Here is a 22,024-nt window from a genome sequence, read left to right as displayed (position 1 = left end):
AGTCAATTTTATAACTTTTTGTTAGAAAAAAGTGTAAAGTTAATATTAGTGATTTACTGCCACCTGCAGTGCTGGAGTCCTGAGCCAAATATTGTGTGTCATTCATATATTGTGGCCACTAGATGGCTGTGAAAGAAAATTCACTCATGTTTTGAGCATGTCTGCAGTCATGTTTTCAAGATATTGGACTTTCAAGAAGCAAAGTGTCACCGGACAAATCATGCGCTTTCAACTTTTCTGGTTAAAAATGACCTATGTGGCAATTGTTTCTATTACTTAAAACCTCAAACCAACTATAAATTCTAAAAATTCATATACAACATTGAAAGCATTTAATGAGAACTGAAAGGTGTGCAACATAAAAACATTGTCCCATGTACATTGCATAATTTATTAACGGTCCCTTTACTAGCCCCATTGATATATCCAACATCGAGCTAATTTTGCCACAGTCACACACTGGCTGATACTTATTCAGTAAGTTGGCTAGCTTGCTAGCTACTTCCAGACAGAAATGAGAGAACACCTCACTCTGACCAGTTCACTCACCCTGGGCAGAACTGGTTAAGATTAAGATCAATTACATAGACTGACCAGGTGAATCCAGGTAAACGCTATGATACCTTATTGATATCTCCTGTTAAATCCACTTCAATCAATGTAGATGAAGGGGAGGAGACATGTTAAAGGAGGATTTTTAAGCTTTGAGACTATAGAATCATTTTGCCACCATTCAAATTTCCCATAGGGAATTTTAGAAACACTTAAAATAAAGTCTGTGTTTTGTGTAGGTTTGACCTGGCGTGACTTTTTAATAACCATGTAAATCTCTCTTGGGATTTTTTGCTCTATTTAGTCTCATATTCGAAAATGCAATTAGTATTAAAATAGACATCATGCAAGACTACAAATCCCTGCAAGAGTTCCTGCACTACATCTCTAGCTGACATCTTTGCTGGTACAGGTAGAGTCAATTTAAAACTTGCACAAGACAGTTCACATAATTTTCAATTTAAAGAAATGTTGCCAATTTATTCATTACTAAATTTAGCAAACATTAGATAGTTAATCTTACATTTGCTTTGATACTGAGGTCTCGTCCAGATCATCATGGCATATGTAGTTCTTTACGATAGCGACATTAGCAGCTAATTAGCATTTAGCGTTCAGTGCCTTGTTCAAGGTCACAAGACAGGCAAGAAGGTTTTGATACCAACAACCCTCCGGTTGCGAGCTCACCTCTGCCAGATTTTTCCCGACAGCTGTTTTGCCAGAGTGAATGTTCAAATGCTTCTCACGTGTGAAGACACACACAAGAAACACCCACATCAAAGCACATCTCCAAGACACAAATCACATCTTTTCAGTCTCATTTCTTAATGAGGAGAAGGAAAACTGAGGCAAAATCAGCCTGTTCATACCCTCTTTACAGCCATTTACAAACAACAGGCAACCACATTTGTACCTCTATGGCACTGCTCTATAACGCATCTTGGATTGAATCTTGGCAATAATCCACATGATATGAATCACATCTGTTTTAACCAATTACATTACCAAGCACTGCCAAAACATCTACAGCAAAGTCCACAACTTAAATAATTATTAACTTAGGAATGTGCAGCAAACTCTTGTCATGACACAGTCTTCAAGTCAAATGTATTTTTATTTAACTAGGCAAGTCAGTTAAGAACAAATTTCTTATTTACAAGGACGGCCTACCCCACCGGCCAAACCCTCCCCTAACCAGGACGACGCTTTGCCAATTGTGCACCGCCCTATGGGACTCCCGGTCACAGACGGTTATGACACAGCCTGGGAACAAACCAGGGTCTGTATTGACGCCTCTAGCACTGCAGTGCCTTAGACCGCTGCGCCTCTCAGGAGGCCAAATAAGTACAAGTTAGTTGGTGAGTTTGGAATATAATATTCTGTTCATCCTCTATTATAAACAATAAAAGCTCATTTGAATCCAATGTTATATTTAAGTGAGACATTAAAATCTGTTGTGAATGTAATGTTTTTAAAATTGTATAACTGCTTTAATTTGGCTGGACCATGGGAAGGGCACGTACTGCCTTGGCAGCAGCTAATGGGGATTCATAATGAACACAAATACAAAAGGAGAACACAAGCGGTTTGCTTTTTATATACTTTTTCTAGTAGGAATTTAATCAAGAACAACATTTTTACAAGTTTACACTTTCTTCTTTCTTTTTTTCATCTCTTGGGTTTAAATAAATTCACTTGGAGTAATTCAGTCCATAGAAACGTTGTGCGGACATGATTGTTCTGTTTGCATGTTGGTTTAGCGTTGTGACTTTTTGATCACTGCAGAGCCTCCTGGAGTTGGATGAAGTTGCACCTTGATGCTGATCTATGTTCAGTTTTGTGTTTTCCACTTCTAATGATTAAGATCCAGCTTTTGGTAAGTAAGCTGATCGTAGATCTGTGCATTCGTGCAACTTCTCCCCCGAGTTTTTCTCCTGTTGAGGTGATGTGACATGTATACACCATGACAACTATTTAAAAGGGTTAAGGCAATAATACAAAAAGAAAGAAAGTTGAAAAACAATCTAAATGTATAGCTTTCTCACACCGTTGACTAAAAATGCTCAGGTCTTAAGGTGTGGTAAGGAGAATCATTATTCAGTCTTACTTATTTTTGCAGAATCCTCACCTTACACAATATTTACATCCAAACAGAACAGACCCAAACAAAATAAGTAATAGCAGTCATGCAAACATGGCTAATGACGATTTTAATGATGATAAAAAAATGGTAATCTTATCATATCTTCAGTATGTAACCACATTTACACACAGACTTGGAAATAGTTTTAACAGTACTCATTCAATAACAAACCAATCAATATGACAATCTTGGGGGACATACTTGAACATAAGCAACCATTTAAATTGAAGCAGTTTATCTGGCTTAAAATGCACATCAGCCAATTCAAATTGTAGATTGACTTGCACGTGGCAATAACGCTAAATTGTAGCTGGTCCCATCAGATGACACGTCGCTAACCTAACCAGACAATGCTAACCTAACCAGGTGGCAGTGATTATACGCTGGAACAAATTCTTCACCAGTGTCATGACTCTCCTGACAGTGGATCAAAGGACCCATCAGCTAGGCAAACGTTTGAAGATAGCCAGACCCCCTCTCTCCCACAGAAGTGGGGAATGGGGGCTGTAGACATCTTAACTAAAGGTCGACCGATTATGATTTTTCAACGCCGATACCGATTATTGGAGGACCAAAAAAGCCAATACCGATTAATCGGCCAATAAAAAAATAATGTATTTGTAATAATGACAATTACAACAATACTGAATTAACACATCAATAAAATCAATTTAGCCTCAAGTAGATAATGAAACATGTTCAATTTGGTTTAAATAATACAAAAACAAAGTGTTGGAGAAGAACTTAAAAGTGAAATATGTGCTATGTAAGAAAGCTAACGTTTCAGTTCCTTGCTCAGAACATGAGAACCTATGAAAGCTGGTGGTTCCTTTTAACATGAGTCTTCAATATTCCCAGGTAAGAAGTTTTAGGTTGTAGTTATTATAGGACTATTTCCCTCTATACCATTTGTATTTCATTAACCTTTGACTATTGGATGTTCTTACAGGCATTTTAGTATTGCCAGTGTAACAGTATAGCCTCCGTCCCTCTCCTCGCTCTTCCCTGGGCTCGAACCAGCAACACAACGACAACAGCCACCACATTGAAGCAGCGTCACCCATGCAGAGCAAGGGAAACAGCCACCCCAAGGTTCAGAGCGAGTGAAGTTATAAACACTTTTAGCGCACGCTAACTAGCCAGCCATTTCACTTCGGTCACACCAGCCTTATCTCGGGAGTTGATAGGTTTGAAGTCATAAACAGCGCAATGCTTGACGCACAACGAAGAGCTGCTGGCAAAACGCATGAAAGTGCTGTTTGAATGAATGTTTACGCAACTGCTTCTGCTTACCTCCGCTCAGTCAGATACTTAGTTAGATACTTGTATGCTCAGTCAGATTACATGAAACACAGGACACGCTAGATAATATCTAGTAATATCATCAACCATGTGTAGTTAACTAGTGATTATGATTGATTGTTTTTTATAAGATAAGTTTAATGCTAGCTCGCAACTTACCTTGGCTTACTGCATTTGCGTAACAGGCAGTCTCCTTGTGGAGTGCAACAAGAGAGAGGCAGATCGTTGTTGTGTTGGACTAGTTAAGGTTGCAAGATTTGATCCCTCGAGCTGGCAAGGTGAAAATCTGTCTTTCTGCCCCTGAACGAGTTAGTTAACCCACCGTTCCTAGGCCGTCATTGAAAATAAGAATGTGTTCTTAACTGACTTGCCTAGTTAAATAAAGGTCTAAAAAAATATTTGGCAAATCGGCGCCCAAAAATACCGAAAACTTGAAATCGGCCCTAATTAAATCGGACCGAATTAATCGGCCATTCCGATTAATCAGTCGACCTCTAATCTTAACACTGGGTCGTAAACTTAAGCTAGAGGGAACATTCCCTCTCTGCCTTTCAGTATCCACCAAAAGAATGTGCTATGTGTTGAGAGAGACTCTTGCCTCCAAAACATTTTTCAAAAAAAAGGTCAACATTGGAACATTATTCCTGACATCCAAATGTTAAGAATGGTTGGTGGGGATCTAAAGAATAATCATGTCTTATTGTTTATTATTTTGTGATGTCATTAACCTCTCTTGGGTAGGGGCAGTATTTTCACCTCCGGATGAAAATCGCTCCCAAAGTAAACTGCCTGTTACTCAGGTCTAGAAGGTAGGATATGCATATAATAGATTTGGATGTATAACACATATATTTTCGGTATTTTTGAATTTCGCGCTCTGCAATTTCACCGGATGTTGGCCAGGTGGGATGCTACCGTCCCACCTGCCCATAAGAAGTTAAGGATGGTATAACAAAGTAACTAACTCTGAAAGTATATGCATTCTATGTATCAACTTTAGATCCAAATGTTGTATAAAATATATGATTAAATATGCTATCTTCACAAAAGTATTCTCAATGTGATTTTACCCTTCTAAATAATTGTCTTTCATATAAACTTGTGCTCAGTCAGTAACCACGCCCACGTGAGCACTGACATTGTGTCGGCGTGATGGAACGCCCCCTTTTTTACCTGAGGATTAAAGTCTTGGTAACAAAATTTACATTAGACCAAGCAGACGGACGGTGTAAGCCAGACGTCACGAATGGTTAAAACTACAAGACCAGAAAGCATCGGGGTGTGGCTACACGGTTGAAAATGTTGAGACCAGTACATTTCTGGGTTACTAGTGGCGTGTAAAGTGGTCGGGAGCTGAACCCTGAATAATCAACCATTGAGACCAAAAGATGTGAGACCGTGGTCCACATGTTGAAATGGTTAGAAACTCTGAAGCTCTCAACCTCAACACTACAAGGAAAGATAACCTCACCGAGGAGACCAGAAACATTCAGTCTGCATCTGTGCATATAAAAGTGGTCCTAAAACTTTGATTAAAGTCTTGAGGTGGGAAGGAATAATCCCATCTCAGACAATCATTGGTACGTCTGAAGTATCTATTCTAATGAACATTCCAAGACCTGAGAGGCTCTACAACTAAGAAGGACATTGTGACCTCTGGTGTACAACCAGAGCCTTACAACGAGCCACTCTCCATAGACGGGTTGATTGGGTTCAGCAGAGAGAGACGACATCATGGACTGCTAAACGTAAATATGTATATTGCATTTCTTATCCGAATGAGCGGTGGTTCATTTGCAAAGTGTAACTATTCCTTTGAGTGTAGGTTCCAAAGGTACAATAAGTTTGCCTCTCTTTGTCCTTCTCTCTTCCTGACCCCTCCCTTTTATAACCAAGCAGTCATGCTATTGTTAGTCCACCAGGGACCTTGCACCAGGGACCTTGTATTACGTTTCTAATCAATAATCTAGACAGTGTGTTTTTGTATTCTGTGTTATTATTTAGTCAGTTAGTAAATACATCATTTAGTCAATATTTAATGAAGCTGCCAGGTGAGGACTTGTGATGCGTCTGTTTCTCATGAGATCTTTAGTTTCTTGGCAATTTCTCGCATGCATTCATTTCTCAGAACAATAATAGACTGACAAGTTTCAGAAGAAAGTATTTCTTTCTGGCCATTTTCAGCATGTAATCAAACCCACAAATGCTGATGCTCCAGAAACTCAACGAGCCTAAAGACCAGTTTTATTACTTCTTTAAAATCAGCACAACAGTTTTCAGCTGTGCAAACATAATTGCAAAAAGGTTTTCTAATGATCTATTAGCCTTTTAAAATAAAAAATGTGGATTAGCTAACACAACGTGCCATTGGAACACAGGAGTGATGGTTGCTGATAATAGGCCTCTGTACGACTATGTAGATATTCCATAAAAAAATCAGCCATTTCCAGTCATGTACAGCATTAACAATGTCTACACTGTATTTCTGATCAATTTGATGTTATTTTAATGGACAAACAACAAGCTTTTTCTTTCAAAAACAAGGACATTTCCAAACTCTTTAACAGTAGTGTATATTTTCCAAAAGTTTAATTCGGGAGATAGTAACTTGTTAAACAACTTTTCCTGTGGTACCCCAAATTCCTACTGAGTTAGTTGTTACATGATTCATTTAATCAAGTAACAATGAAACATATTTAATTGATTTGATAAATAACAGGCATCACATGAATGATAGTAACATCACTACACCAGTTTATCAAAGATCTTAGACGTTATATCCGCCAATCCAATGGCATTCATTAAAATAGGTCAACCCTGGCCACTAGAGGGATATTTTAAACCTACATTTTCAAAGTTTTCTTTTGGTAACAAAATGTAATGTGCCAATATTGCATTGATGCATCCTTGACTAGGCTACTAGCTATTACTAATGTTAGATGACTGTCAAATAGAAGTAATTCACCATCTGATACTGATCAAGCCAAGTCTTCCTCCATCAACACGGTTGATTCGAGTCCATTGGACTCGCGATACATTTCTGTAAAAGAACTGCAATACTGCCTTCTGTAGGATGATAATGGTAGTGCAACATATACTCCTATTGTTCACTGTACAATGCTCATACTACTCAAGTAAAATAATGAACATGTCAAAGCAGATGATTATAAAAATGCATATACAACATTATAGGACTCCATTTACAATTAAGTAATTAATTTGCATGTTATTGCATGACATAAGTATTTGACACATCAGAAAAGCAGAACTTAATATTTGGTACAGAAACCTTTGCAATTACAGAGATCATACGTTTCCGGTAGTTCTTGACCAGGTTTGCACACACTGCAGCAGGGATTTTGGCCCACTCCTCCATACAGACCTTCTCCAGATCCTTCAGGTTTTGGGGCTGTCGCTGGGCAATACGGACTTTCAGCTCCCTCCAAAGATTTTCTATTGGGTTCAGGTCTGTAGACTGGCTAGGCCATTCCAGGACCTTGAGAGGCTTCTTACGGAGCCACTCCTTAGTTGCCCTGGCTGTGTGTTTCGGATCGTTGTCATGCTGGAAGACCCAGCCACGACCCATCTTCAATGCTCTTACTGATGGAAGGAGGTTGTTGGCCAAGATCTCGCGATACATGGCCCCATCCATCCTCCCCTCAAAACGGTGCAGTCGTCCTGTACCCTTTGCAGAAAAGCATCCCCAAAGAATGATGTTTCCACCTCCATGCTTCACTGTTGGGATGGTGTTCTTGGGGTTGTACTCATCCTTCTTCTTCCTCCAAACACGGCGAGTGGAGTTTAGACCAAAAAGCTATATTTTTGTCTCATCAGACCACATGACCTTCCCCCATTCCTCCTCTGGATAATCCAGATGGTTACTGGTAAACTTCAGACGGGCCTGGACATGCGCTGGCTTGAGCAGGGGGACCTTGCGTGCACTGCAGGATTTTAATCCATGACGGTGTAGTGTGTTACTAATGGTTTTCTTTGAGACTGTGGTCCCAGCTCTCTTCAGGTCATTGACCAGGTCCTGCCGTGTAGTTCTGGGCTGATCCCTCACCTTCCTCATGATCATTGATGCCCCACGAGGTGAGATCTTGCATGGAGCCCCAGACCAAGGGTGATTGACCGTCATCTTGAACTTCTTCCATTTTCTAATAATTGCGCCAACAGTTGTTGCCTTCTCACCAAGCTGCTTGCCTATTGTCCTGTAGCCCATCCCAGCCTTGTGCAGGTCTACAATTTTATCCCTGATGTCCTTACACAGCTCACTGGTCTTGGCCATTGTGGACAGGTTGGAGTCTGTTTGATTGAGTGTGTGGACAGGTCTCTCTTATGCAGGTAACGAGTTCAAACAGGTGCAGTTAATACAGGTAATGAGTGGAGAACAGGAGGGATTCTTAAAGAAAAACGAACAGGTCTGTGAGAGCCGGAATTCTTACTGGTTGGTAGGTGATCAAATACTTATGTCATGCAATAAAATGCAAATTAATTACTTAAAAATCATACAATGTGATTTTCTGGATTTTGTTTTAGATTCCGTCTCTCACAGTTGAAGTGTACCTATGATAAAAATTACAGACCTCTACATGCTTTTTAAGTGGAAAAAGCTGCAAAATCGGCAGTGTATCAAATACTTGTTCCCCCCCACTGTAGGTGTAAACATCCATGTAATATAGCCTATGCAATATGATTATTAGGCAATAGCAGTGGCTGTGTCCAAATACCCATACTAGTGTACTACATACTTAAACTGCATACTATTTACTCATCGTCACATGCTATTTAGCGAGTACCCTTTAGTAAAAAGTATGCAGTATGCCACAACTTAGAAATGGGTCCTGATTGGCTGAGTAGGTGGGGCGGGGTCGAGTGTGGGTGGATTTTTCCAAATTCATGCATTGCATTAACTAGGCTGATAATAGTTGATTTCCAATTTCAATAATTTCTCTAAAATCTGAATAGATTAGGAATGGAATTATAGGCCTACTATCACATTTGATTTATAGTGTATAGCCCATCTATCCTATTTAAAAATGACTGAAGACAGAAACATATAATTTGGTTCCATTTCAACATATTTATTAGTGAAACCAAAGTGCTGTAACATACTGTACATAAATTTAATCAAATAGCCTAGTATATCAAATAGCCTTTGTTAAAATCAAAAAGCTATTGTACAGAAAATGTGGACAGTCGCGTGAATTGCAAATTTAGAACCGCTAGACAGCAAAATAATAAATGAAAGCGCTGATAATTGGGAACGAGATAAGAATGACTGCTAAGGTTTGATCCGTTCATTAAATACAGTGGGGCAAAAAGGTATTTAGTCAGCCACCAATTGTGCAAGTTCTCCCACTTAAAAATATGAGAGAGGCCTGTAATTTTCATCATAGGTACACTTCAACTATGACAGACAAAATGAGAAAAAAAATCCAGAAAATCACATTGTTGTATTTTTAAGGAACTGATTTGCTAATTATGGTGGAAAATAAGTATTTGGTCAATAACAAAAGTTTATCTCAATACTTTGTTTTAAATACCCTTTGTTGGCAATGACAGAGGTCAAACGTTTTCTGTAAGTCTTCACATGGTTTTCACACACTGTTCCTGGTATTTTGGCCCATTCCTCCATGCAGATCTCCTCTAGAGCAGTGATGTTTTGGGGCTGTTGCTGGGCAACACAGACTTTCAACTCCCTCCAAAGATTTTCTATGGGGTTGAGATCTGGAGAATGGTTAGGCCACTCCAGGACCTTGAAATGCTTCTTACGAAGCCACTCCTTCGTTGCCCGGGCGGTGTGTTTGGGATCATTGTCATGCTGAAAGACCCAGCCACGTTTCATCTTCAATGCTCTTGCTGATGGAAGGAGGTTTTCACTCAAAATCTCACGATACATGGCCCCATTCATTCTTTCCTTTACACGGATCAGTCGTCCTGGTCCCTTTGCAGAAAAACAGCCCCAAAGCATGATGTTTCCACCCCCATGCTTCACAGTAGGTATGGTGTTCTTTGGATGCAACTCAGCATTCCCTGTTCTCCAAACACGACGAGTTGAGTTTTTACCGAAAAGTTATATTTTGGTTTCATCTGACCATATGACATTCTCCCAATCTCCTTCTGGATCATCCAAATGCTCTCTAGCAAACTTCAGACGGGCCTGGACATGTACTGGCTTAAGCAGGGGGACACGTCTGGCACTGCAGGATTTGAGTCCCTGGCGGCGTAGTGTGTTACTGATGGTAGGCTTTGTTACTTTGGTCCCAGCTCTCTGCAGGTCATTCACTAGGTCCCCCCGTGTGGTTCTGGGATTTTTGCTCACCATTCTTGTGATCATTTTGACCCCACGGGGTGAGATCTTGCGTGGAGCCCCAGATCGAGGGAGATTATCAGTGGTCTTGTATGTCTTCCTAATAATTGCTGGCACAGTTGATTTCTTCAAACCAAGCTGCTTACCTATTGCAGATTCAGTCTTCCCAGCCTGGTGCAGTTCTACAATTTTGTTTCTGGTGTCCTTTGACAGCTCTTTGGTCTTGGCCATAGTGGAGTTTGGAGTGTGACTGTTTGAGGTTGTGGACAGGTGTCTTTTATACTGATAACAAGTTCAAACAAGTGCCATTAATACAGGTAACGAGTGCAGGACAGAGTAGCCTCTTAAAGAAGAAGATACAGGTCTGTGAGAGCCAGACATCTTGCTTGTTTTTAGGTGACCAAATACCTAATTTCCACCATAACTTGAAAATAAATTCATAAAAAATCCTACAATGTGATTTTCTGGATTTTTTTTCTCATTTTGTCTGTCATAGTTGAAGTGTACCTATGATGAAAATTACAGGCCTCTCTCATCTTTTTAAGTGGGAGAACTGGCACAATTGGTGGCTGACTAAATACTTTTTTTGACCCACTGTAGGTAATGTAGCCTTCAAACCGAAAAACAAAAGGCCTGATTAACATGACATCAATAACGCTGCAACATCCCGAGTCCCCGGTGCTGACACATTCAGAAATCAAAAGATGGTTTTGTATTTTTTTTAAAAGCTCTGACGAAGGCCAAGTAGTCAATACAACTTTACCATGAGAAAACAGAAAGCCACTGTTTCCAAAGATGTAGCCTACGATGCCATACTCATTATCATTTTAAGTAGAGCAAAAACTACTTAGCCTACATTTGAACACTACCTCAGAAGCTTTGAGCATTGTCCCAATTAAATAGCCTAGTTTTGGTACTTGAAGAGAACTACAGCCTATCACCTACCCTTTCCAATGAATTGTTGAATTCTACTACAGTAGATGAAGAGCCAAAATTAGTATAACATCCTGGCATTTAAACCATACACGATTTTGAAATGTCTCATATTAAACGTTTTATTTTTGCATACTGAGAATCCCTCATGCGTATTTGTGTTTTTTCCCATTATTTGTTGATTTCGGTAGCGCATCCTCAAATCTAAATGATCAGCTCTTGTCAAAGCCGAAGTGAGTATGACATCTGTGCATTTAAAATAAATTCAAATGATGAATTATTAAACTGAATTGCCATTAAACTTAATTTTTCGAATATTCAAACGGCCTACTATTTAGGACGCAAGTATGGGTATTCGGGCAAGGCTAAAAGAGGTATCTCTTTATTAAAGTCGTTTTTAATCTTCCTTTTCAAGCAGATGACTACATCCCTTTTCAACACGAACACAATATATGTAAATCTACATTTCAAGGACTAGGCACTTTACACAGAGAGCAGTCACTCAAATACATGTGATTGTTGCTTTAATGATGCTGTTGAACTGTTTGGAACATTTCTAATTACATCAACGATTTTAATTGGCTGATGCAGAACTTGTTCCAGGGTATAATCACTGCCACCTGGTGAGGTTAGCGATCTGTCACTTGCAAGTAAATTGACGACTTCAATTTTTGTGCCGGAGAAACTTTAATTTTAAATGGTTGCTTATCTTCTTAAGTATTGCCCCATGGTTTTCAATGGCAATTGTTTTATCATTATATATATATATATATATATATATATATATATTTTTTTTTTTACAAATATTCACTTTCCAAGTTTCCACATTTCCTTGTGTGTTCCTTTCACAGTTTATATGTTAATTTGTACAGGAGGCCTGGACTGGTGTGATTGGGATTGTGAGGTGGTTTATAATGTTCACAAAGCATTCTATCAGAAACAAGACACCCAGTGCAAATTAAGACCAACAACAAAATAAAAAAACATAGATATTGTGGTTGGTTCAAAGGGTACCATTTTGTAAATGCCATACAACCATCAAGTTAGTGTGACTTTGACATTTTCAATGAATACATTTAAAAACCTTTCTTCTGCAAAGTTTGTGCTGATTGTTTATTCATCATGCAGTTGCAATGTATCTGCGAGGCGGGTGTTTTTTTGACAATTGACAATAGCGCTGTGTTTTTTACACTGCTAAAATGTGCATCTCGTTATAGCGCAAAGACAGGGAAAGTCCACATCCATGACAAACAAAGCTTCATGTATACTCCTTGTAGAACCTAAAAGACATCAGGGACATCAGTGCCCATATGAAATGCTGTAGATTGGCTCTCTAGGAAAAGACAACACATCCATTGTACCACCATACAGCAGGGCTGACCTCAGATCAGGTGGGATAAACACATCGTGTGCTCAATCTGGATTTGGCACTAACACATGATGACGACAATAATGATATTGGATAGGAATTTTTATGCCGCTTTTCAAAGAGCTCAAAAAGCTTTCTATTCTTTCTGGGTCTTATTCAGTAAAAACCAAACAGAAGAAAATAGACCAAAAAGGGGAGGTACTACCGGAATTTGTTCAATAAGAAACGCACATTTTCACTTCAAAACATTTTCTGTTGCAAAATGGTTTGCTACAGGATAGTTGACTACCTCACAGCAGTGTCATCGGTCCTGCCTAACCAATAACATACCCTCAAGCTCCTGGACAACCTATTGTGTGCCTCCTAGCCCCGCCCAACCTATTACATATTGCTCTGATTGCTTTGACAGTGAGCACTGGAAATACGGGAGGACACGAAGTCAGGGAGAAGAAGAGAAAAGAGGAGAGAGGAAGATGGGATCTAAAGGGATCTACAATGAGCAGACATATGAAAAATAAAGAGAGGTTGTGAAGAAAGAGAGTACAGAGTGACAGTGTTGGAGGCTAGGTAAGAAGGAGAAAGGTGGGAGAATGAGAGGGAAGAGAGGGACACTGTTACACCGGGTGAATAGTAGGGATGGGGGGAAAAAAATATATCGATATACTGTAGTAGAGCAGGGCTGTCCAACCCCGTTCCAGCAGAGCTACCCTACTGTAGGCTTTCGCTTCAACCCCAGTTGTAACTAACCTTATTCAGCTTATCAACCAGCAAATTATTAGAATCAGGTGCGCTACATTAGGTTTGAGGTGAAAACCTACAGGACGGCAGCTCTCCAGAAGCAGAGTTGGAGATCCATGCGGTAGAGTATTGAAGTATTATTTTTACGATTTATAGCTTGGTCTCAATGTTCTTTTTAAATGGTGATCCAACATGTTTTTAGCACTTTAGTTTCCATGACTGATCAAAACTTGTTTTGTCATGGCTCTTTCTTGTCCCTCTGGAGCAGACAACGTCGCATTGAATCGCAATACATACAGAATCGTGATACATACAGTATAAAATCACAATGCATATGGAATCACAATACATATCGAATCTGCACTTAAGTATCATGATAATATCGTACCGTAAGGTCCCTGGCATTCCCCATCCCTAGTGAATACATAGAAAAAGGGAGAGAGGGCGGGGGGGATGAGAAAAGAGAAAAAGAGCTTCTGACTAGCAGAAAGAGGGCCATACTTCTCAACCTTAATAAGCCCCACTCTCTCCTCTCTATTCTCCAAATCTGAATACCCCACCTTCAAATACCGATTTCATTACCTCCCGGCCGTGTATATTCCCCCAAGCAGACACTGCGACAGCTGTCAAGGAACTCCACTGGACGTTTTGCAAACTGGAAACCGCATATCCCCCGGCCACATTTATTGTAGCTGTGTTCCTTTAATAAAGGAAATCTGAAGAAAACACTACTAAAGTTCTATCAACACATCTTCTGTGCTACTCACTTAGTTGAGTACTGTTGAACATTCCTATTCCCCCTCTCTCCCTTCGGCAAATCAGATCACACCTCAATTTTGCTCTTCCCCTCCTATAGGCAGAAACTTAAATGGGAACCACCCATGGTAACAAAGGTTCAACATTGGTCTGACCAATTTGAATCTATACTTCAATATTGTTTAAATCACGCGGACTGAAAAATGTTCCGGGTTGCCTCTGAGAATAGTAAAACTGTATACACTGACTTGGTGAGTTCATCATGAAGTGCATGTTGTTCCCACTATGACGATTAGAACTTATCCAAACCAAAAAACGTGGATAGATGGAAGCATTCATGCAAAACTGAAAGTGCGAACAACCGCATTTAACCACGGCAAGGTGACTGGGAACATGGACTTGTATAAACAGACCAGCTATGACCCCGTAAGGTTATCAAAGATGCAAAACAACGTTACATGGAGAAAGTGGAGTCGCAATTCAACAGCTTAGACATGAGATGTATGTGGGAGGGACTCCAGACAATCACAGATTATAAAAGGGAAAGCCAGCCACGTCGCAGACACCGACACCTCACTCCCGGACAAGCTAAACACCTTCTTTTCCCACTTCGAGGAAAACACAAGGACTGTGTGCTCTCGTTCTCTGTGACCGACGTGAGTAAGACATTTAAGTGTGTTAACCCTCGCAAGGCTGCCGGCCCAAATGGCATCCCTAGCCGCGTGTGCAGACCAGCTGGCTAAAGTGTTTACGGACATATTCAATCTCTCTATCCCCATCTGTTGTCCCACTTGCTTCGCCAACAATGATGAGACGGCCTAAAGGGAGAAGGTGAGGGCCCTGGCGTACTGGTGCCAGAAAAATAACCTCCCGCTTAACGTAATCGCAGGGCTCTTCAGAGGGTGGTGCGATCAGGCCAACGCATCACCGGGGGCACACTGCCTGTCACCCAGGACATCTACAGCACCCGGTGTCACAGGAAGGCCAATAAGATCATCAAGGGCCATACAAGCCACAGCCTGTTCACCCCGCTGCCATCCAGAAGGCGTAGACAGTAAAGGTTCATCAAAGCTGGGGCCCAGTGACTGAAAAATAGCTTCTACCTTCAGGCTGTCAGAATGTTAAATAGTCACCTCCACCCAGTATCCTGAACCTTATTCCTTATTTCTAACTATACAGAGAGTGCTCTGGCGTGGATCTGAGTGAGTAATGTTTGGTCTGATGCTATTTTGAAAGCCAAGAAGAAGAAAAATTAAAAATAAAGTACATTATAATGATATATTCTCCCAAGTGGGTGTGACACCTACTCCCATTGCCTGCTGCACTGCTGCTTGGATTCCAGCTGACAATCTGTTCACTGTCTGTCCTGGCTTGTCTCCCCCTGTCTGGTACAGGTACCCCCACCACACTCCCCCCTCTCCCGAGCTTTCGCTCACCTCCAGTACACACGCACTGTTGGGGTGAGTGACTCTGAACTTACAATGGCTAGCCCCAAGTCGCTATTTTGCTATTTGCCTCATGATTCATGAATTTGTTGACTATGAACTTTCCTGTTTACCCAACCGTTGGACAGACTTGGGACTCTGGCTCTATTGGCTACACAGACTTTTAGCCTCCAAATCTATTCTAACCACCTCTCGCCGGCTTTGTATTCATGTTACCTGATGAAATTGCTATACAATATGATCTTGTTACCATCTAATGCACATTCAAATGTCATAAATCAACACTGCAGAGCTCTCCCTGTCCTCTGCCATGTCTTGATTGTATTACTGTTGATGATATCTGGAAATGTGCATGTACACCCTGGCCTATCTACTGTTGTTAGCCCCAATTCTGACTTGTGCTCTGATATCTGCGTCACTGATTTCTGATATCGTAAAAGCCTGGCTTTTCTGCACGTTAACACTAGAAGCTCATTACCTAAAATGGATAAATTGAAAGTGTGGGTTCACAGTTCAATCCAGATGTGTTGTTCATTACTGAGACGTGGTTAAGGAAGAGTGTTTTGAATACTGATATTAACATTTCTGGTTATAACCTTTTTCGGCAAAACAGATCTACCAAAGGTGGGGAAGTGGCAATCTTTACCAAGGATCACCTTCAGTGCTCAGTTGTCTCCACCAAGTCTGTCCCCAAACAATTGCTTACTTTAAAGAGCAGTTCTCTCTTTGTGGGTCTAATCCCAAGAAGTTCTGGAAAACAAACCCTCCTCCTCACAGCTGCCCATGTCCCTTAATGTTGATGATGTGGTTGTTATTGACAAGAAGCACATGGCTGAGCTCTTTAATCACCCCTTCATAAGTCAGGATTCCGATTTGACTCAGCCATGACTCCTTGCCCGTCAAAAAAAGTTCCCCATCTCCCACCCCTTCCAATGCGACTAGCCCCAATGCTCCTCCCCCCCCCCCCCCCCCCCCCGACCCGCTACAAAGTTTCTCCCTGCAGGCGCTCACTGAGTCCGAAGTGCAAAAGGAGCTCCTTAAACTTGATCCTAAAAAACATCTGGGTCAGATGGTTTATATCCTTTCCTCTTCAAGGTTGCTGCCCCTATCATCGCCAAGCCTATCTCTGACCTTTTTAACATGTCTCTCCTCTCTGGGGAGGCAGCCACGGTCCGTCCTTTATTTAAAGGGGGAGATCAACCTGATCCTGTCTGTTTTAGGCCTATTTCTATTTTGTCCTGTTTATCAAAAGTGTTGGAAAAACTTGTCAATAATCAACGGACTAGATTTCTTGATGTCTATAGTATTCTCTTTGGTATGCGATCTGGTTTCCGCTCAGGTTATGGATCTGTCACTCAAACCTTAAAGGTCCTAAATTATGTCACCATTTCCCTTGATTCTAAGCAATGTTGTGCTGCTATTTTATTGACTTGGCCAAAGCTGTTGATACAGAAGACAATTCCATTCTTGCGGGCCGGCTAAGGAGTATTGGTGTTTCTGAGGGATCTTTGGCCTGGTTTGCTAACTACCTCTTTCAAAGAGTGCAGTGTATAAAGTCAGAACATCTGCTGTCTCAGCCACTGCCTGTCACCAAGGGAGTACTCCAAGGCTCGATCCTAGGTCCCACGCTCTTCTCAATTTACATCAACAACATAGCTCAGGCAGTAGGAATCTCTCTCATCCATTTATATGCAGATGATAGTCTTGTACTCAGCTGGCTACTTCCCAGATTTTGTGTTAAATGCTCTACAACAAAGCTTTCTTAGTGTCCAACAAGTTTTCTCTGGCCTTAACCTTGTTCTGAACACCTGCAAAACAAAGGTCATGTGGTGTGGTTAGAAGAATGCCCCTCTCCCCACAGGTGTGATTACTACCTCTGAGGGTTTAGAGCTTGAGTTAGTCACCTCATACAAATACTTGGGAGTATGGCTAGATGGTACACTGTCCTTCTCTCAGCACATATCAAAGTTGCAGGCTAAAGTTAAATCTAGACTTGGTGTCCTCTATCATAATCGCTCCTCTTTCACCCCAGCTGCCAAACTAACCATTTCAGATTACCAATTTACCCACACTAGATTAGAGACTTAATTTATAGATCAGCAGGTAAGGGTGCTCTCCAGTGGCTAGATGTTCTTTACCATTCAGCCATCAGATTTGCCACCAATGCTCCTTATAGGACACATCACTGCACTCTATACTCCTCTGTAAACTGGTAATCTCTGTATACCCTTCACAAGACCCACTGGTTGATGCTTAAACTGGACAGTTGTATCTGTTCATTCAAAGAACATGGACATGGACATGGACACTTGCTGACAGTTGTGGCTGCTTTTCGTGATGTATTGCTGTCTCTAACTTCTTGCCCTTTGTGCTGTTGTCTGTGTCCAATAATGTTTGTACCATGTTTAGTGCTGCTACCATGTTGTGTTGTTGTCATGTTGTGATGCTACCGTGCTATGTTGTTGTCTTAGGTCTCTCTTTGTAGTGTTTATCGATAGCCTAGCATAGCATTATGCCTAGCTAGCAGCAGGCAGCTTGGTCACGAAAATCAGAAAAGCAATCAAATTAAATTGTTTACCTTTGATGAGCTTCGGATGTTTTCACTCACGAGACTCCCAGTTAGACAGCAAATGTTCATTTTGTCCCATAAAGATTATTTTTATAGCCGAAACACCTCCGTTTGTACTTCACGTTTGGTTGAGAAATCCACCGGAAACTGCGGTCACGACAACGCCGAAAAATATTCCAAATTAGATCCATAATATCGACAGAAACATGGCAAACGTTTTTTATAATCAATCCTCAAGGTGTTTTTCAAATATCTATTCGATAATATATCAACCGGGACAGGTGGCTTCTTAGTAGGAAAGAGAGAAACAATGGCCGCATTTGTCTTTTACGCACAAAACACTCTGAGAGCCTCCAGCTGACCACTGACGCAATGTTGTCGTTCAGGCTCATTTTTCAAAATAAAAGCCTGAAACTATGGTTTGTGACACTAGACACATTAGCTAAGTCATAGAAAAAGGAATATTGTTGATATCTCATTCACTGCTCAATAGGGACGTATAGGAACGCAGAGCTTTCTAAATAAGAGTCCCTTCCTGATTGGATTTTTCTCAGGCTTTTGCCTGCAATATCAGTTCTGTTATACTCACAGACAATATTTTTGCAGTTTTGGAAACTTTAGAGTGTTGTCTATCCTAAGCTGTCAAGTATATGCATATTCTAGCATCTTGTCCTGACAAAATAGCCCGTTTACTTTGGGAAAAAAGAAAGAAAATAGTGCCCCCTAGTTTCAAGAGGTTAACTGACTTGCCTAGTGAAAGAAAGGTTCGATTAAAAAGTAAAAAAAGTATATACTGGATTTTAGTCAAGGCTCATCCTATATAACTACTACCTGTTCTATTCATATACGGTCTATAATGTCTAAATACACCACTATATACATTTATATTCCAGACTCTGACCTTGATATTTCTTACTTTCTTTCTTTCAATTTTTGGTGGGATTTGTGTGTATTACTTTGTATTGTTAGGTTTTACTTCACTGTTGGAGCTAGAAACATAAAGCATTTCACTGCACCTGTGATAACATCTGCAAAATATGTGTATGCGACCAATAAAATTGGATTTGATTTGAGATAAATTCTGTGGGAAAATATTGCTTTGGTAGCCCCTCGATGTAAAAAACACAGCCGTTTCTGTTTTCTTCCTACAAATGTGGCTATATTGTGATCCATTTAAGCTACAAAATATTATGATCCCATCAAACGATTCTCAGGAACACGCATGTGTCTTCTGTCTCCTTCTATATGTTACACAGGACTCATTAGACAAGACCAGGCACTAATATAGACCAGGGGGAAAAGAGCATCATCAACAATGATGCTCTTTTCTACACAGAAGATGATTGCCTGATGATCTTTTGTACTTCCCAACACATTTCTGATGCATTTCCGTCACTTCAAACCATACTTCCTTCACATTGAAATACTGTCAAGAGTACAGTCAGACTAATTTCTAATAGACTGTCATAGCCCCAATTAAAAAACACTGTCCCTTGATTATACATTTTTTACATGGTGGGGTCGTGTGCCAAAAAAGTTTTGGAATCTCTGGTATACACACACTCACACACACAAACATACAGGACACACACGTATAAGGGTGCAAGTAGGGGGGAAACGGTTATATGTAGGTTGGTCTTGTCCTGTAGTTGTTAAGCAGACACAAACTCCATCTCTCCGTCTGTCAGCAATACATTGTGACTTTAAGATCCAGTGTGAACGCACAGCTCTAGCCACTTCCCTAACCCAGGCAGAGTGTGTGTGTGTGTGTGTGTGTGTGTGTGTGTGTGTGTGCATACGTATGTGTGTGTTTGTGTGCATGTGTGGTAAAAGGTCCAAAGGTAGGGTCTTCAAACAGTATGACCAGTCTAGGATCGGCGGAATGGAACGATTGGAGTGGAGGAGAGGAGTACGGCATCCGAAAGAGGAGTGCTTAGTTGTTCTGAAGGCAGTCCAGCTCCACCGAGCAACACACACTTCCATTCTGACCACGGCAACGATAAATACGGGGAACATGAAGAAGAAAAAAAAAGACGGGTAGTTAGTTCCATTCTGTTTGTGCATGTTTGCTTATGTTACCATGTGTGAGTGATGCAAGGTGAGGTTAGGGCCGGGATTCAATAAACGTTAAAAGGTCATTTACACTATAGAACCGATATGCTGCATTACCATGAATGCGATCTCTGCGAACATCAGGGGAAATGCCTTGTGTAACCTTTATTTAACTAGGCAAGTCAGTTATTAAGAACAAATTGTTATTTACAATGACGGCCTACCCCGGCCATAACCTGGATGACGCTGGGCCAATTGTGCGCCACCCTATGGGACTCCCAATCATGGCCGAATGTGAAACAGCCTGGATTTTGAACCAGGGACTGTAGTGTCACCTCTTGCATTGAGATGCAATGCCTCCGACCACTGTACCATTATTCTCTGTATAGTGTATAATGTGCCTTGCATTGAATCCCGGCCTAGGTTAGGGATGCCTGCTTTGTTCTTTCAGGTGACACAGCTGTGTGTGTTTGTATTCCTGTAAATATGCAGGCAAGGGTGGCACATACAGGGTGGTTCTGGCATTGTTTGTGTGTCTAAAGGCTGTGTCTGTATGACACTAGGTATGACACAATATCAGCAGAACCTGTACAATACAATGCATTCGGAAAATATTCAGACCACTTGACTTTTCCCACATTATTTTACGTTACAGCCTTATTCTAAAATGTATTAAATAGTTTTTTTCCTCATCAATTTACACACAATACCCCTTAATGACAAAGTGAAAAAAATAAAAACCTTATTTACATAGGTATTCAGAACCTTTCCTATGAGACTCGAAATTGAACTCAGGTGCATCCTGTTTCCATTGATCATCCTTGATATGCTTCTACAACTTGATTGGAATCCACCTATGGTGCATTGAATTGATTGGACATGATTTGGAAAAGCACACACCTCTTGATATAAGATCCCACAGTTGACAGTGCATGTCAGAGCAAAAACCAAGCCATGAGGTCAAAGTAATTGAGCTCCGAGACAGGATTGTGTTGAGGCACAGATCTGGGGAAGGGTACCAAAAACTGTCTGCAGCATTGAATGTCCCCAAGAACACAGTTGCCTCCATCTTTTTTAAATCAAAGAAGTTTGGAACCAGCAAGACTCTGCCTAGAGCTGGTCACTTGGCCAAACTGAGCAATTGGGGGAGAAGGGCCTTTGTTCGGGAAGTGACCAAGAACTTGATGGTCACTCTGACAGAGCTCCAGAGTTCCTTCCAGAAGGACAACCATCTTTGCAGCACCCCACCGATCAGGCCTTTATGGTGGAGTGGCCAGATGGAAGCTACTCCTCAGTAAGGCAGATGACAGCCCGCTTGGAGTTTGCCAAAAGGCACCTGAAGGACTCTCCGACCGTGAATGCCAAGTGTCACATCTGGAGGAAACCTGCTGCCATCCCTACGTGATGCGCGGTGGTGGCAGCATCATGCTGTTGAGATGTTTTTCAGCGGTAGGGACTGGGATGCTAGTCAGGATCAAGGGAAAGATGAATGGAGCAAAGTACAAAGAAATTCTTGATGAAAACCTGCTCCAGAGCGCTCAGGACCTCAGACTGGGGCGAAGGTTCACCTTCCAACAGGCCAACGACCCTAAGCACACAGGCAAGACAATGCAGGAGTGGCTCCGGGACAAGTCTCTGAATGCCCTTGAGTAACATCTCTGGAGAGACCTGAAAATGGCTGTGCAGCGACGTTCCCTATCCAACCTTACAGGTGTGATAAGCTTGTAGCGTCACACCCAAGAAGACTAAAGGCTGAAATCACTGCCAAAGGTGCTTCAACAAGGTACTTAGTAAAGGGTCTGAATACTTATGTAAATGTGATATTTCCGTTTTTTATTTTAAATAAATGTGT

The 22,024-nt window shown here is 41.0% G+C and overlaps 1 protein-coding gene across 1 annotated transcript in view; it reads right to left on the bottom strand.

Annotated features, from left to right (window-relative positions):
- Positions 1-2,141: 2,141 nt before the first annotated feature.
- The window catches only part of LOC110526153 (protein kinase C-binding protein NELL1), a 408,096-nt gene continuing 388,213 nt past the window's right edge, over positions 2,142-22,024 (bottom strand). Inside the window, exon 20 of the mRNA XM_021606800.3 lies at positions 2,142-20,104. Coding sequence (XP_021462475.3) covers positions 20,054-20,104 — 51 coding nt within the window. The 3' untranslated portion in view covers positions 2,142-20,053. The remainder of the gene's footprint in view (positions 20,105-22,024) is intronic.

Source organism: Oncorhynchus mykiss, chromosome 6 (genome assembly GCF_057628025.1).
Source record: "Oncorhynchus mykiss isolate SJ-2025 chromosome 6, ASM5762802v1, whole genome shotgun sequence".
In the NCBI taxonomy this organism is placed as follows: domain Eukaryota; kingdom Metazoa; phylum Chordata; class Actinopteri; order Salmoniformes; family Salmonidae; genus Oncorhynchus; species Oncorhynchus mykiss.
The sequence above is the reverse complement of the archived record's forward strand: the minus strand, read 5'-3'. Positions and strand labels throughout refer to the sequence as shown.